Source organism: Tasmannia lanceolata, unplaced genomic scaffold, assembly GCF_043159265.1.
Source record: "Tasmannia lanceolata isolate RefF3 unplaced genomic scaffold, GAP_Taslan_0.1 ptg000006l, whole genome shotgun sequence".
In the NCBI taxonomy this organism is placed as follows: domain Eukaryota; kingdom Viridiplantae; phylum Streptophyta; class Magnoliopsida; order Canellales; family Winteraceae; genus Tasmannia; species Tasmannia lanceolata.
Window position 1 is genome coordinate 34,865,983 of NW_027518683.1, and position 16,947 is coordinate 34,882,929.

A 16,947-nucleotide genomic window follows, 5' to 3' on the forward strand; every position below is an offset into this window, starting at 1 on the left:
TTTTTCGCACTTTTCATGCCGAGGTTACAAATTTAGTTTGAATATACCCTCAAATGTTTGTGCACAGATAATGCTCGGGAATATTTCTCTCAGTCGAATGGGTTTCAGGACTTCCTCTCTACTCGTGGCATTGTCCACCAATCTTCATGTGCTCACACCTCCCAACAAAATGGTGTAGCTGAAAGGAAGATGAGATCTTTACTGGATGGAGCCCATACACTTCTAATTCAGATGCGGGTTCCTAAAACTTATTGGGGTGAGGATATCCTCACTACATGCCACTTGGCCAACCGCATTCCTTCATCGGTCCTTGGTGGCTCTTCTCCCTTTGCTGTGTTACGTCCTCATCATGATCCTTTCCCTCTCACCCCTCAGATTTTTGGTTGTGTGTGCTTTGTCCACATCCTTGGCCCGGGCTTAGATAAGTTGAACCCTCGGGCTGAGCGATGCATCTTTCTTAGGTACTCACGGACTCAAAAAGGTTACTGTTGTTGAAGTCCTGACTTACGTCGGTCCTTTGTTTCTGCCGATGTTACCTTTTTCGAGTCGGAGTCCTACTTTGTCACTTCTCATTAAGATCGTTCCTCAGTTCTTGATTCGGATATCCCTCTTCCTCGTATAGTTCTTCCAGATCCTACTCCTTCTCCTCCATTGCAGGTCCCTGAGTCGACCCCTGTGTGTGAGCCCTCTTCTTCATTACAGGCCTCTCAGGCTAACCCTCCCATTCCTAGGAAGACATATCAGCCCAGGTCGAAGTCTGGAGCCCCTCCTCCTCAGTCTGCGCCATATCTCTCTCAGCCGGAGATCACGGCTTCCTTCTCTCAGGTACTTATTCTTCCCTCTCCTAGTATTACTCCAAATTCTCTCATTGCTTCTCGTAGTCGCTCTCATAGTACTATTCATCCTATTTCCTCTGTTATTCCCTATGACTCTCTCACCCCTATGTTTCAGAGTTCGTATCTTCTTTGTCTTCTGTTTCTTTGCCGCAGTCCTTGCCAACTGCTCTTGATCATCCAGGTTGGGGTGCGGCCATAGATCTTGAGATGGAGGCCCTTCAGGCAAATCATACATGAGACTTGGTTCCCCTTCCTCCTGGGGCTGGGCCAGTAGGTCGTCGCTGAGTTTATGCCGTTAAACACTTACCTGATGGCACTGTTGAGCGCCTTAAGGCACGGTTGGTTGCCAAAGGTTATACTCAAACCTTTAGAGTTGATTATAACGAGACCTTCTCTCCTGTTGCCATGATTCCTTCATTTCAGGTTCTCATTTCACTAACCGTTAACCAAGGGTGGGACTTGCACCAGTTAGATGTCAAGAATGCCTTTCTACATGGTGTATATGTAACAACCTCCTGAGTATGTTGCTCAGGAGGAGATGTCCTCCTCAGTGTGTCGGTTGAGAAGATCTATATATATGGCCTCAAACAGTCCCCTAGAGCTTGGTTTGGGAGGTTTAGCGATGCTGTCATGCGTTTTGGCATGAAGCAATGTGCTGTTAATCACTATATCTTTAGTTAGCAACGATTGATAGTATATGTTGATGACATTATCATTACAGGCAGTAATTCCGTGGGGATACACAAGCTGAAGACCTTCCTGCAGAAAGAATTTTCAACCAAAGACCTGCGCAGACTTAGGTACTTTCTTGGCATTGAGGTTGCATATTCCACTAGAGGCATCTCCCTGTCCCAGAGGAAATATGTGTTGGACCTTCTTAGGAGACGGGTCATCTCGGAGTGAAACCTGCTTATGTTCCCATGAACCCAAATGTGAAGCTTCTTCTAGAAGGAGACTTATTAGAGGACCCTGGCCAATACAAGAGGCTGGTGGGTATATCTTACAATCTCTCGTCCAGATATATCATTTGCTGTTGGTGTTGTCAGCCAACATATGAGCTCCCCCCGTACTTTACACTAGGCAGCAGTGATTCAGATTCTTCGCTACCTAAAAGGGGCGCCAGGTAAAGGCCTCCTATTCAAGAAGCAGGGGAATATCAGGGTAGAAGGCTTCTGTGATGCAGATTGGGCAGGATCTCCTGTAGATAAGAGATCCACCACTGGATATTGTACCTTTGTTGGCGGCAATTTAGTGTCATGGAGGAGTAAGAAACAAGATATAGTTTCCAAGTCCAGTGCCGAAGCAGAGTACCGAGCCATGTCCCATACCAATGGTGAGCTTATTTGGTTACTTTCTCTCCTATTAGAGATTGGTTTTCGTTCATCTTCTCCAGCTCAGCTTTATTGTCACAATAAAGCTGCGATTCATATAGCCATCAATCTTGTCTTCCATGAGAGAACCAAGCACATAGAGGTTGACTGTCACTTCATTCGCCAAAGAATACATAGAGGCAAGATTCATGTTTCCTTCACTCAATCCGTGGACCAGCTTGCTGATGTTTTCACGAAGCCCTTAAGTAATGCTAAATTAAATGACAATTGTAACAAGCTTGGAATGTATAATATATACATTCCAGCTTGAGGGGAGTGTCAGAAGTGTGTGTATTTAGCCTTAAGGGCATAATGGTCATTTTGTATGTTCTCTTTTATATAAAAGTTATCTTGTATAAAGGAGAACACACTACCTCCTGAAGCCCTGTTAGATAATGAAAAGTTATCTTCATACTCGTAAAAGCACAAACATAAGTTGACAATGACTATCAAGAGATTTCTGTCAGTTCCTTCCAAAGAAGCGTTAGAGGACCCCTCAATGCTTCTCCTACAGGACTTTGAAGGAATGTGCTACTTCATCCCATCTATCGTTTATTACTTTCTATGTTTTTCATGTAACTATGAGTTCTTGACTTGTTCCTTCCCATCTATTCTTTATTCCTCTTTACTTTTACGTATTTCTGCATTTGCCCAATACGTAAAGTTGGTCCAAAGTGGCACTTCTTGAACAAGAAGTGCCAGCTATCTAAATAGCCTAATCCCAGATATGATAGGACACCGTAGGCCAATAGACAAATACAAAACCTTATTGACGACACAGGCTGAACTCCAAGCATCCAACTGCACTCAAATGCCCATGAAACGACATTGACGGGCTAGCATTCAACAAAGCGCAGGCACAGCAATAATTTAAAAAATAACTTTCCATTCAAAAAGTATGCAAGCCGCTTTAGTTGCAGTTTTCCAATGCCACCTAAAACTGCTAGTTTGGCATCACCTTTATCATCTATAAAGAACCATCCAATGTCGATTGAATCAAGCCTAAGCTCTGTTCCAATGTATTCTATTGTGTCCATGTATATTTCGTTGCAGTTTGATACATTATTTCCTTTTATTTCTTTGTTTCCCTTCAATAAGGGTATTTCAGTCATTTGTAAAAAGATAGTCTTTATATATAGCAAAAGAGCTCATTTCCTCCCTATGCTCTCTCACTCTTTATTCTCTTCTATATTTTATTTTTTTTGCTTGATTGCCTTGACTCCATCCATCTAGCATCATGGTATCAGAGTTGGTTCAAAAATTTCTGCTTCTACTTTGTGTTTATCAGACACAAGAAGAGTGGCTTGATTTTTATTTATTTTTTGTGGGCGAATGCAAGAATGATGTTTCTAATCTAATCACCATCATCCCTTGAGCATAATCTTGTAGTTCATTGCAGGGATCTTACAAGGGTTAGTAAGAATTTTGCCTTTCTTATAATCTTTCAGGCATATTTCTAGATTTCATCCGGAAGTTTTGGGGCTCTCTAGTACTTGATCATCATTTTTTCACTCCAACATTGTCTCAAATTTTCTCCATGTACAAGCTGCTTTTTGATAGCTGTAAATTCGTTTTTGGATAAGAAAATGAGTCTCACCTATGACATTCACAACCAACCCCCCCCCCCCCCCCCCCACCCCCCACGCTCTTTGAGTTGGATTATATCTTTGGCTCAAAGGTGAGTTGAATGTGTTGCTTTGTTATTTGACTCTACTCTGTCACTATTTTTTCCATAAACATATTGTGAGCCTCGCATCTTTCTTATTTATATAAGGATGTGTTTTGGATGATTGTTCTTAGTAATTATCACTTGTGACTCTTGGAAATCAGTTTCTTTTCTTCCTTTGAATTGCTAGTCACTTTCTCAAGTTTTTTTTCTTTCTTAACGGGTTCTGAGACTATAAAATCATATGAGCCTTGCTTCTGAAAATAACCCAACATTTATTACTCCCATCAAATTATCTCTGTACTTTATTTGCAATGGTCCAAAGCCATTGACTTTTATGTCAAAGGGCGTATGAAGATGGAGCTTTTATTGGGGCCACTCTTAAGGCCCAAAGATGGCATCACTGTGCCAACAACTCCATTATCTTAGAGTGGCCCTTCAATTCTATGCAGCCCTCCATTATTGTGTCTACATGTTCTATGAGTCGACATCCGAATTATGGAACAAGGTATCTGGGACATTTTGCTGTAGTGAGCATGATCACATGTTATACCAACTTTATCAAAGCACTGCCAGGTGCATGCAGGGAGATCGGATTATTGGAGTACGATGGTGACTTGGAGAGTATGCGGATTGAGTCGAGTCACTATAAGCCTCTCTCAGATTTCACTTCATAGAATGCAACTTTTATAGCCAAACGGGAAGAATGACGGCATATTCATACCTACCATGGAATTTGCCCTGAGTTTGAGCAGACATGGAATATTCTCTCTCGACCTATTCCTCCTCTCAGCACCATCTATGGCATTCTGTGATACGATCCAATGATCTGAAATTATTAGGGTTTTACCAAACTTGGAGAAAAACAGGGGAAGAAGAAGAAGAAGAAGAAGAAGACGAAGAGAGAGAAAAGTAGAAACAGGAATATTTCATTCGTTGCCTTTTTCTAATTTACACTCGCTCTTATAAAGAGCAGATCCTAACTATCTGTCAGATAATTCTAACCAACTGAGTATCATACTGCTTTCTACATACTAGACCAATACGACTAATATGGCTGAGTATTCTACTATACTCTCTAAATGACACTACTGCTGACTGAGGCAAATTGAGATTACAATTATCATTAGATGACATCCTTATTAGCACACATAATCTGCCATCCACCTTGGTTTATGCCTTACCCTATCTTCCTTACCTCTTGCCTTGAACTCTGACCGAGTCTCACCCAACACATCCTCTTCCTCTTCATCAGGCTTTGGGTTTAATCCATACTCCTTGGTTCCATGTATCTCCTGAATTGTATCATTGCCTTCCCCATCAAAAATAACCTTGTCCTCAAGGTTCAAATCGGGATAATCCAATTGTAGGTCAGCCAAAGTCTCCCAGGAAGTGTCTTCAGGAAGTAGTCCTTTCCACTGAATAAGGGCCTGTTTTATAGGTTCTTCTCCTTTTAAAACAGTCCTGGTGCCCACAATTGCTATGGGTGAAATAAGGGGACGATTATTGAAACTCAGGTCAGGCAAATCACAAACTGATTGGGGTAGGGGACCATGAAATGGTTTCAGCAGGGAAATATGAAAAACAGGATGAATTCTGCTACCTTCAGGGAGTGTCAATTTGTATGCTACCTTTCCCACTTTTTCTTCAATCTGGTAAGGGCCATAGAACTGTTTACTTAATTTCTGAGAAACTCTGTGAGCCATCGATTGTTGGCGATAGGGTTGCAACTTAAGTAAAACCCAATTGCCAACTTCAAACTGTTTGTCAAGCCTCTTTTGGTCCACTAAACATTTCATCCGTGATTGAGCTTGACTCAAGTTAAGTTTAAGTTTGGTCAGTATATCATCTCTTTGTTTGAGCTCAGTGTCAACAGCTTCACAGCAGAAGAGCCTGGAATATATGGTGAAATCGATGGAGGTTGACGCCCGTAAACAGCTTCAAAAGGAGTCATTTTGATTGCTGTATGGAAAGAAGTGTTGTAAGAATATTCCGCCCATGGGAGGTAGGAATGCCATTGCCTTGGACTTTCTTGTGAAAAAGCCCTGAGATATTGCTCAACACAGCGGTTTAAAACTTCAGATTGACCATCGGTTTGGGGATGGTACGCTGATGATAGACGTAGTGAAGTTCCACTCAATTTGAATAGTGCGGACCAGAAGTGGCTGATAAAAATTGGATCTCTGTCTGAAACAATGGATTTGGGAAGACCATGCAATTTGATTACCATTTCTGTGAACAACTTTGCTACTTTGACTGCATTGTACGTTGTTGGTAATGCTCCCAGGTGAGCGTATTTTGATAATCTGTCAATGACAACTAAAATGGTAGTGCAGCCATTTGATGGAGGTAATCCGGTAATGAAGTCCATAGTGACATCATCCCAAATCAACTGAGGAATCGGCAACGGTTGTAATAACCCCATCGGAGGTGATGTGGAATACTTACTTGGTCTGTTGACATACCAGGCAGTTTCTGACAAACTGTTTGACATCTTCCCGCAGATTTTCCCAAAAGAAGCTAGCAGAAATCCATAAGAGGGTGCGAAGAGTTCCACCATGACCTGCTTGTGGAGTATTATGAAATTCGTGCATAATTTGGTGTCGGAGTGGGGAAGTGGAACTGAGAAATAAACTTTGCTTATGGTATATGAGGCCATTCTTCAATGTAAATTCCGGTGCTGCTACGCCACTTTGAATTTGATTCTGTTTCTCTAACAACTCGGGATCAGTAGAATTCTCCAATTGAAGCTGGGTTGTGATATCGAAATTGGTTTGGAGATAGCCATATGCAGTTGGCTTGTGGAGGAATTGGAGGGGCACGATGTTTCTTCTACCCTGGATAAGGCATCAGCTACCTGGTTGTCTTTGCCGGCTTTGTAAATGATCGAGTAGTCATAACCCAATAGTTTACACAAATATTGATGTTGCGCCAGGGTTTGAATAACCTGATTCATGAGATTTTTGAGGCTTCGATGATCTGTATAAATAATGAACTTTCTTCCCAACAGATATTGTCGCCATTTTTTAACTGCTTCTGTAATAGCAAACAGTTCCTTGACATATGCTGAGGCTACAGACATTGAGGGCAACATTTTCTTGCTGAAATAAGCAATAGGGTGTCGTTGTTGCATTAAGACAGCCCCAATTGCAATGCTGGAAGCATCAGTTTCGAGAACAAATTCCTTAAAAAAATCTGGTAAAGCTAAAACTGGAACCTGAGTCATCAGTAATTTGAACTTATGAAATCCGATTTGAGCGTCTGGGGACCATTGGAATGAACCCTTTTTTAAGAGGTTGGTGAGGGGAGAGGCCACTGAAGCATAATGTTGAACAAACCTTCTATAGTAGCCCGTCAGGCCTAGAAATCCTCTCAGTTGTTTCAGATTGAGAGGTTGTGGCCAACATTGCATTGCTTTCACTTTGTTTGGATCCGGTTGAACGCCCATGCCTGACACTATATGGCCTAAATAGTCAATTTTAAATTGGCAAAATTGACATTTAGCCATATTCGCAAATAGTTTGTTGGTAGCCAAGCATTGTAAAACAGATGCTAAATGTTGGATGTGAGGCTGCATCGTTTGACTATAGATGAGTATATCGTAGAAGAAGACGATGACAAACTGGCGGAGAAATGGTTTAAAAATCAAGTTCATGGTATTCTGAAACGTAGAGGGTGCATTGGTAAGGCCACAGTGCATTACGAGAAACTCATAGTGTCCTTCATGAGTGCGAAATGCGGTTTTTGTGCAATCCTCTGTTTTCATCCTAATCTGATGATAGCCAGATCTGAGATCCAATTTGGAAAATACCTTTGCACCATGTAGTTCGTCCATGAGTTCATCAATTGTAGGGATTGGAAACCGGTCTTTAACAGTGATGGCATTGAGAGCCCTATAATCAACACAAAAACGCCATGTGTTGTCCTTTTTTTAACTAAGAGGGCAGGGGACTAGTAAGGACTATTTAGCATATCTTGAACCAGTCTTTCAATCTCAGACTTTTGGAAATGGGGATATCGGTAGGGTTTAACATTTACTGGATTTGACCCTGGAAGAAGATGTATTTGATGGTCCCAATCTCTATGAGGGGGAAGTCCTTTTGGAGGTTGAAACACCTCATGAAATTGTTGCAACAGGTCGGAAATGGAAGTTGGGAAGTCGGGTTTATTTTCAGTAGAAGATGGGATTGATGAAGAACAAATGTCAAAATGACTTTCAAGGCGGATTAGAGTGAAACAGGAAGCAATGGAATTAGTCTTGGATAAGCCCTTGAGATGAGCAGGTTTGAGGGGTGAAGGGTTCAAGGCAGCTTCCCCTACCAGTTTAACTGGTTGTCCCTTCCAGTGAAACTCCATTGTTGAAACCTTGTAGTTTGTTAGAATAGGACCCAATTCCGCTAGCCATTGTATGCCCAAGATTACATCGGCTCCCTTTATAGGTAAAATGAAGAGGTCAAATGGAAACTCATGTGTTTGGAGAGAAAGTTTGACATTACTACACTTCTTATTGCAGATTAATGAATCTCCATTACCGATGAGAACTTTGAAAGGAGCTATAGGGATAATTGGCCAATTCAACAATTGGGCAATTTTTTCTTTAACAAAGTTATGGGTAGAACCACTATCAATCAAAACATGAACAGAATGGTGAGCGCTTACCCCGGTAATTCGGATTGAATTTGGGTTCTGTTGTCCCACAAGAGCGTAAAAGCTAATTTCAACAGAATTTTCACCCGGTAACTCGTCAGCGATATCTGGTTGTGCAATAGCCAGATCATCCTCCAATGGTATTTCTGGGTCGCCGTCAATGGCGGAAAGATGATATAAGCGCCGTCGACAATCATGCCCTGGAGAGTATTTATCATCACAGAAGTAGCAGACCTCTTTTTCCCTTTTTGATTTCATTTCCTCCTTAGTTAACTGTCTTGTACGTAGTGGAATCTGTCGCAATGGTGTCGCTGTGATTGCTTTTGCCGGAGGAGTGGGTGGGGTCGGTAACAAACCCGGGCCACCGAAAGGTTTAGGCCATGCTGGTTTCCATGATTTTCGCAACTCATCGTATTTTTGCTCATAAATTCGGGCAAGCGAAAATGTTTGCAACAGAGATGAAGGTTGTTGGACGAGCAATTCTCTTTTCAATTCTGGTTTAAGGCCTGAGAAGAAAAAACTGATGAGAAAAGCTTCCGAAAGACCGCTAACCTTGTTGGACCTTTCTTCAAATCGGGTCTGGTAATCTTCAACGGAAGAAGTTTGAAGAAGTTTGGATAATTCGCCTTTATGATCTTCATAAAGGGATGGGCTGAAGCGCAAGTGAACGGAATCAAGAAATCCTTTCCAAGAATGCAATAGATTATTTGCCTTAGCCCATTGAAACCAAGAGATAGCAGGGCCTTCGAGATGAAAGGAAGCGATTGATAAAAGTTGTTCTTCCGATAGACTGTAGTAATTGAAAAACTGTTCTACCTTGAATATCCACCCAATCGGGTCTGAACAATCAAATCTAGGGACATCCATTCGGATAAATTTGCTGAAATTCAGAGAAAAAGGAATGAGTCCTTCCTCAGCACTATTCGAAGAATGATCATTGGGATTAGTACGCGAAGAAGAGATTGTTGGCTGCTTGGTCTGCAACTGCTTAATCATCGCGACTAATTCTTCGTGTTGCTGAGTTTGAGTGAGACGAAGCTCATTGAGTTGTCGCTGATGGAGTTTGAGTTATTCGTCTATTTTAGATTGAGCTCGTGTTGTCCGCCATTTTTGGTGTTGGAGAGAATCAATGAAAGCGCCAATGATACGATCCAATAATCTGAAATTATTAGGGTTTTACCAAACTTGCAGAAAAACAGGGGAAGAAGAAGAAGAAGAAGAAGAAGAGAGAGAGAGAGAAAAGTAGAAAAAGGAATATTTCATTCGTTGCCTTTTTCTGATTTACACTCGCTCTTATAAAGAGCAGATCCTAACGATCTGTCAGATAATTCTAACCAACTGAGTATTATACTGCTTTCTACATACTAGACCAATACGACTAATACGGCTGAGTATTCTACTATACTCTCTAAATGACACTACTGCTGACTGAGGCAAATTGAGATTACAATTATCATTAGATGACATCCTTATTAGCACACATAATCTGCCATCCACGTTATTTTATTCCTTACCCTATCTTCCTTACCTCTTGCCTTGAACTCTGACCGAGTCTCACCCAACACATCCTCTTCCTCTTCATCAGGCTTTGGGTTTAATTCGTACTCCTTGGTTCCATGTATCTCCTGAATTGTATCATTCTGTTTCCTGAGAACGCACGTCACTCCAGTTCAGTTTGTATCATGGTAATTCACGAGCCTCATCTAATCGTACAGCTTTCATATCTGACTCTCAGCCCTGTACTAGGAGTCAAGATAGAGGAGCATCATAGTCATGGTCGATTGTCCCTTCATTGTAGTTACTGTAGCAAGTCTGGTCACATTCATGATCACTGTTACATGGTTGTTAGATCTCTGTGGACGGACACCTTTGGGTGCCCTTCTCCATGTTCTTCGGCTTCACCTCGTCCATTGGCTCTTATCGTTGTCGCCGATTCGTTTGCAGCTATGAGAGGAAAGTGGATGATCCCCAGGCTAGATTTTGGGATCAAGAAACAATGGAACCCTTCACTCCTTCCACACCACTAATGCTGTGAGCCCAGCTATCAAAGATTACTCTGCACTAGTCATCTCGTCCTCTCCACTACCTTTTGACCAGATCATAGACTCAGGTGCTACCGATCACATGATGGTTGAGTACTAATTTCACTTCGAGTCCTTCGCCACCTTCTACAACTCCTCGGGTTTGCCTTGAGTACTAATTTCACTAAGAGTAGGAACCATCAACATATCTCCTTTTTTTGTCTGTCTAATGTCTTGTATATTTTCATGTTTGACTCCTATTCTTCTTTCCATTAGAAGTATTGCAAAACAATTAAACTGTCCTGTGATTTTCTCCCCTTAACATTATCTGTTTCAGAAGCTTACTATGAGGACGCCGATTGGTACAGGCATTGAGAGAGGAATCTACTATTTTGATATGGAACCTAACGGTTCGACTGTAGCTATTGCAAATTCCACTGGGGATCATTCTATCTTTTGTTTCTAGCTTTTCAATTCCTGTTGTAGCTAGTCGTGCAATTCTTTATTTGTGGCACGCGGCACGCCAGATTAGGACATGTAGGGTTTCATTCTCTACTTTCTATTGTAACTTAATTGAAATCATTTTATAACTGTTAAATTTCAATGTGATATTTTTGAGATGTGTGAGCATGTACGCACTCCTTACTCACCTCACGAGCATAGGTGTACATCCCATTTTGATTTGGTACATTCTGATGTTTGGGTCCTTCCCTTACTATTTGATGGTTTTCATCAAGGTTTTGAATTTCGGTTTCGGTAGCCACGGAAATGAAACGTTTCGCTGGAAATTTCGATGGAAATCCTGTAAATTCAACGAAACATACAGAAACATATGCAAATGATACAATTTAAAGATGAAACTTTAGGAAATGCTAGAATAAGCATAAATACACACTTTGAAACTTTTTTCACATTTTTTTTTCGAAACGACACTTAGAAGTTAGAACCAACATATATAAGCAAGACAATCATCCATAACGGTTTAAAAACATCGAACGCCCAATGACAGTGACTGGCACCATCGCGCATATTTGATAATTTAGTACATATCAAGTTTAACATGTAATTCATATATATATATATAATACACGCACTAAATTTTGCACGCAAATCATATAAATATTACACTTATGATTTAGGTTTATGCGCTTCGCTTTCGATTTCAATGGGGATGAAAATGAAAATATTTCGGTCTTTTCATGTCTGTTTCAGTGGGAATTTAAAACCATGTTTTTTGTTACTTTATACCATTTATTGAAGATTACTCTCGCTCCACTTGGGTTTACAGTTGTTTTAATGATGCCTCTAGTGTTGTCTATCTATACCTTCCTGCTGCTCTTCGTGAGGGGTGCGTAGTTGTGTTATTGAGCATCTACTTTCCAAGTAAGTGTCATATCAATGTGTTTCCCCTTCTTACAAGGCTTTTACTGTTGTGGTTGACTCTGTCAACATTCCTCACACTATTCATAATGGATTGAGTCATTATTCTGCCTGGAAGGCGGTTATCCTGGAGGAGATTGGAGCCCTTCAGTAGAATCACATATGGGACCTGATTTCTCTTCCTCCTACGAAGAACCCGATAGGCTGCATATGAGTTTTTGAAATGAAGAATAATTAAATGGAAGTATAGATAGGTTTAATGCTCACATTATCTCTTCCATATGTTCCTCCGTCTCATCAACTAGCGGATATCTTCACCAAGGTTGTAGGAGCTGCCCTTCTTCAGAATACTAGTGTCAAGCTAGGCCTGCTCAAGGTGGGTTGATTCCAACTAAGCATTTTTATTTTATTTTTTTGAATGGCTAAGATATGATTAATAGAGAGAAGAGAATACAAGGCCGACCGAACTATTCAGAGAAAAAAGGAAAAGAAAATAAGAAGGAAAGAGAAAATAATTTCAGAAGCCTCTTAGGGAGAAGGAAATCAAAAATATCATATTTCTTTCCTCACTACTCCATCCCTAGCGAGTTTATTTGCCTATTCATTCGCGGTCCTTTTGACAAGCTGAAAAGGAACCTTTGATCTTCCAATACGATCCCTAATTTCATCGATCCAGCGAGCCAATCTTCAGGGGAAAGCATTGTTGTCCATTAGCCATCTGATAGCATTTAGAGAATCACCCTGTATAATGACCTTAGATAAATCTTGATTATCCAAGAATCGAAGGCCCTGAAGTGCCGCTCTAATCTCTGCCTCATTAGAGTCAGCCCTGAAGTTCCAACAAAGCTATTTGTCCCCCTGAGGGGGTTTGCCTGGCTCATTTTCTCTTCCAAACGATGGATTTTGATTTCAGGAATTCCCAAAACATTCCCATGTACAGGCCATCTAACAACAACACTCACGGCTCATCCTACTACCCAAGGGTTGGGCAGTGCGATCAGACCCTCGATCCTCTGCTGAGCCGCTCTCCTCCTACACATCAAGCCCCTTCATCACCCTCTTGATTGGGCATCAGGGTTGCAATAAAGCAAGGATATCAAATATCTCCTCCTCCCTAGATGGCCCCACAAGTGGAAGATGTACCACAAAGTACATTCCAATTTGATTTTGATTCGAAAGAAAGGTACTAATTGAGTTAGAGAAGTAGAGCCAAAACTGCTAAATCAACTTCTTTTTTGGGTTTTGTGGCAGATCTAGTGCTGAACAAATACGCCACTTCAGGCCTTGACCGAGAAGATGTGTCTCTTATGGTTTTGAATTATGGCGATAATCAAACTATGGTTCAGGAATTTGTAAAGGGTTACAATCTTCTTCTAGAAATGGGTTTGTCAAACGGGCCCTCATTCTGGAAGTATGTCATGTTTAATAGTCAATACACTGGTCAAATTCCGACAACGGTACCCATGGCAAAACATCATTAGTTTGAAACACAAAAGAACTAAACTCATTAGCAAGGAAGATGGCCACAGTAAGCAAACAAAGCATAGGGTTTAAGCCAAAGAAACTAAAAAAAGGAGTGTTTACAAATGCATATTCAAATTTTTTTTCAAACAAGTAACAATTAATAATGCTCACATTATAGGAAGATTGAATAGACAGTAGAAACTATAGAGAACTCACTGTTAGCAATACAAGAAATAAAAGAGAGCTAATGAATCCCCCAAGTATTGTAAATAATTCTGATGATGCCAGCTTCCCTCTATACATTTCCTGAAGTGAGAGAATAATGATGAATAGAAGGAATGAATATAGCATGGAGCTTCCTGATCCTGCCATGAACTCAAAACTGCAAAAAAACCAAGATACAGCATGAGAGAGTCACAAAATAGATCATAAACACAATTAAACATGAACATACAATCAAGAAATTGTAATAATAAGAAACCATATAAACACAAGACACTGAATTGTTGAGCTTCAAATTCCAAGATTATAGTATTACCCAATGTAAGATGTAAAAATTATTTAAAGCTACAATAATGAAAATACAAATGTAAGCGAAAATTATAAGGAAAATTACATATACAGCCCCTGTGGTTTGGCCATTTTCCGCTTTAAACCCTGTGGTTTGGAAGTTACCAACGACACCCCCTCAAGGTTTTTTTAACGTGACGGAGGGGACGGAGAGGAGGAAATGACTATAATGCCCTCATCTTCTCAAACTAAAAATTAGGGTTTTCACATGTGAAAACTGAAAATTAGGGTTTGATTCAAACCCTCGTTTATTTATCAACAAAAACCCTCAATTTAGGGTTTTTATTTGTCTTCATTCACATCATTTCATGCTTTGCACAAAAACCCTACATGGAGTGGGTTTTCGTTGTCTGTGGCGGAGGCAGCGGCGGCGGTGGCGACAGCGGCTGTGGCCGGAGGTGATGATGGCGGCTGTGGGAAAGGGTGTAACCCTATTCCCTCTGCAAATGGCTTAAAATGAGGGTATTTTTGCCCTCATAATATTAACCATGGTTAGTTTTAGTCATTTCGTCAGGTTAAACTAACAGACCGTCAATGGAGGGGGTCTACTTAAAAATGCCAGAAAGTTGAGGGGGTGTCGTTGGTAACTTCCAAACCACAGGGTTTAAAGCGGAAATGGCCAAACCACAGGGGGTGTATATGTAATTTTCCCAAAATTATAAGTATGAATAGAAAAGAAGAAAGCATTATATTATGGCTAAAACAACATAGGGGGTTTTGAAAGGTGAAATTAATATCATTCTTTTTTTATCTTTTACAGATAAAACATAGATAACGTTCAAGTATATAGCAACATGAATGGCATGAAATTATATTTTGATGATATTAACTCTCATGAATCCAAGCTTAAGTAGTCAACCTATTCCATTCTACCAAGAACAGCTAGATCTTTCTGTTCCGGTCAAAATACTAGTCTGTATGAAACGACTAAAATGTATTCGATCCTTATTTTAGCCATTTTTCAGTGGGAAACGTTGGATGCCTAAAATTAATTTATGGAATCAACACTCCTTCCTCGCCCACAACTACTCCCCCTATTAGTTCCTGCTGAAGTCATGCTAGATGCCTCTCAAAGCTTCTCTTACATGAGTTTGAAGTGACGTGTCAATTCTTCCCAATGTTGCATGAATACGGATACGAGTGTTGGAATCTGGCACGGGTTATCGAGTTATTTTTTATATAATTATATGAATATAATAAGAAATCTATTGAACATATTTAATTGGTTAAGTAGATCTAATATTTTATTCCCATTTAAGATGCTTACTATTAGGATGGATAAAACTCAAAATATGCAGTAATTGTAAACTTGTGGTCGTAGCATTCAGGAGAAACAGGATAAAAGAGATCTAGAAGTATCTTAGAGAATCCTGAAGTATTGGAACTCGAGACGTGTCCGACACGGATTCTTTGCCCATTTAGAAGAATCCATGTAACATAGATTCTTCCCATCGATTCTTTTTGTCATCTCTATTTTTTAATGTAAATATGAGTTCTACTCCTAGACCTTCCAGCTTCCAGGGATGGCGATGAGGGGAATGCCTCATCTATGCTTTGGCTCCATGGGGATTGGATGATCTCATGGTAAAGTAGCTCCAACTACTTGAACTAAGATAATCTGGGTCAATTGAAATAAACTAATCGCAAGAGGAGACACTACCCAATTAAAAGAGCATATTTCAAGAGTCAATAGAAGTATGTGAATACTATTAGAGGGCTAAAACTTTTTAGTACTATAGGTAAGCTCCTTCTAAAAACAAGCCAGAACATGGTTTTCTACTCTCTAAAATGAACAATAAACCTCAATGAAAAACTCACCAATTCCATAAGAAATGTCAGCCGATTTCTAGTAAAATTGGAGTCAGGACTAGGTACCGGGGGCCACACCAAACTAACTTGAAACACCTAAAGTTCCAACACGATCAACAACTTTTTCAAACTTTGCATTTTCTATAAATTTCTACTCCACGCGTAAGGTTATCAGAAACTTTAACCACAATGTATATTGAAAAAAAAGAAAAGAAATCGGAAGTCATCATCAAAGAAAACCAAAACCCTAAAATTCGGTCATAAACACAGATTTTCCCTACATGACTTCCAAATCTCATTAGCCCTAATTTGAAACAATACGTTTGAACTAATATCTCCCCTCACCCGAACAGGCACATATAAATGGATATAGAAAAAGAGAACCTAAATGAGATATAATTATTTAAGAGTTCTCAGCTCTGTATGACCGATTGCACTCCAAATTATAAGCAGAATCAATAAAAGTGAAAAAAACAACACAGATCAATCTCTAAAAGAACATGCCAAAGAAGATACAAATAAATCAATTGAAGTTACTGATAGAACAATCAAACAGAGTAAGGGTTTCTCGGACATCCGAAACAAAAGACAATAGAATCCGAGGACAAAATGACGAGGATCCATTGCCCAGAACATAAAAAAAAAATATCAGGCATTAAACGTAATGAACGGAAAATATGTAATATGGAGAACAAGTACCGTGATTTTAACTCCAGCAGAGATGGTTTTTCTCTCGCTTTGAAATGAATAGGAAGGAGGACACCGAAGGCTGCAGAAACAACAGATATTTTCGATTCTAGAAATACGATCGCTCGATTTTTCGGTCCTTCTGTGGAACTAGGAGGGTTCGGATCGGGGGATTAGGGTTTTTGAGGGCGTTAAAAGTAAAACTGGACCTTTATTAAAGGGAAATGATATCCCCCCCCCCCCCCCACTAAAACAGATAAAATCACCCCCCAACTGACGGTTTCTGTGAGATTTGTTCACTGGTCGAGGATAAATTCACCCCCTGTAATGTTTTTTTTCCTTTAAAACTTAACGAATAACGTTAAAGGGTGGAATTTATCCGTCAGAAAGGGGCGAGGGGAGGAATATCCTTTCCCTTATTAAAAAAGGCAACTGATATTCCCAGTACCATGTTTTAATAACACGACGAGCTCACCCTGTCTTTTATAATTTAACCA

General features: G+C 40.2%; 1 protein-coding gene across 1 annotated transcript in view; it reads right to left on the bottom strand.

The window, feature by feature from the left end:
- LOC143878571 (keratinocyte-associated-like protein) overlaps positions 1-16,645 on the bottom strand; it is a 48,532-nt gene extending 31,887 nt beyond the window's left edge. The window contains exons 1-2 of the mRNA XM_077380842.1: positions 16,463-16,645; positions 13,601-13,766 (exon numbers count right to left, since the gene is read on the bottom strand). Of these exons, the coding sequence (XP_077236957.1) occupies positions 13,601-13,756 (156 nt within the window). The 5' untranslated portion in view covers positions 13,757-13,766; positions 16,463-16,645. The remainder of the gene's footprint in view (positions 1-13,600; positions 13,767-16,462) is intronic.
- Positions 16,646-16,947: the final 302 nt, after the last annotated feature.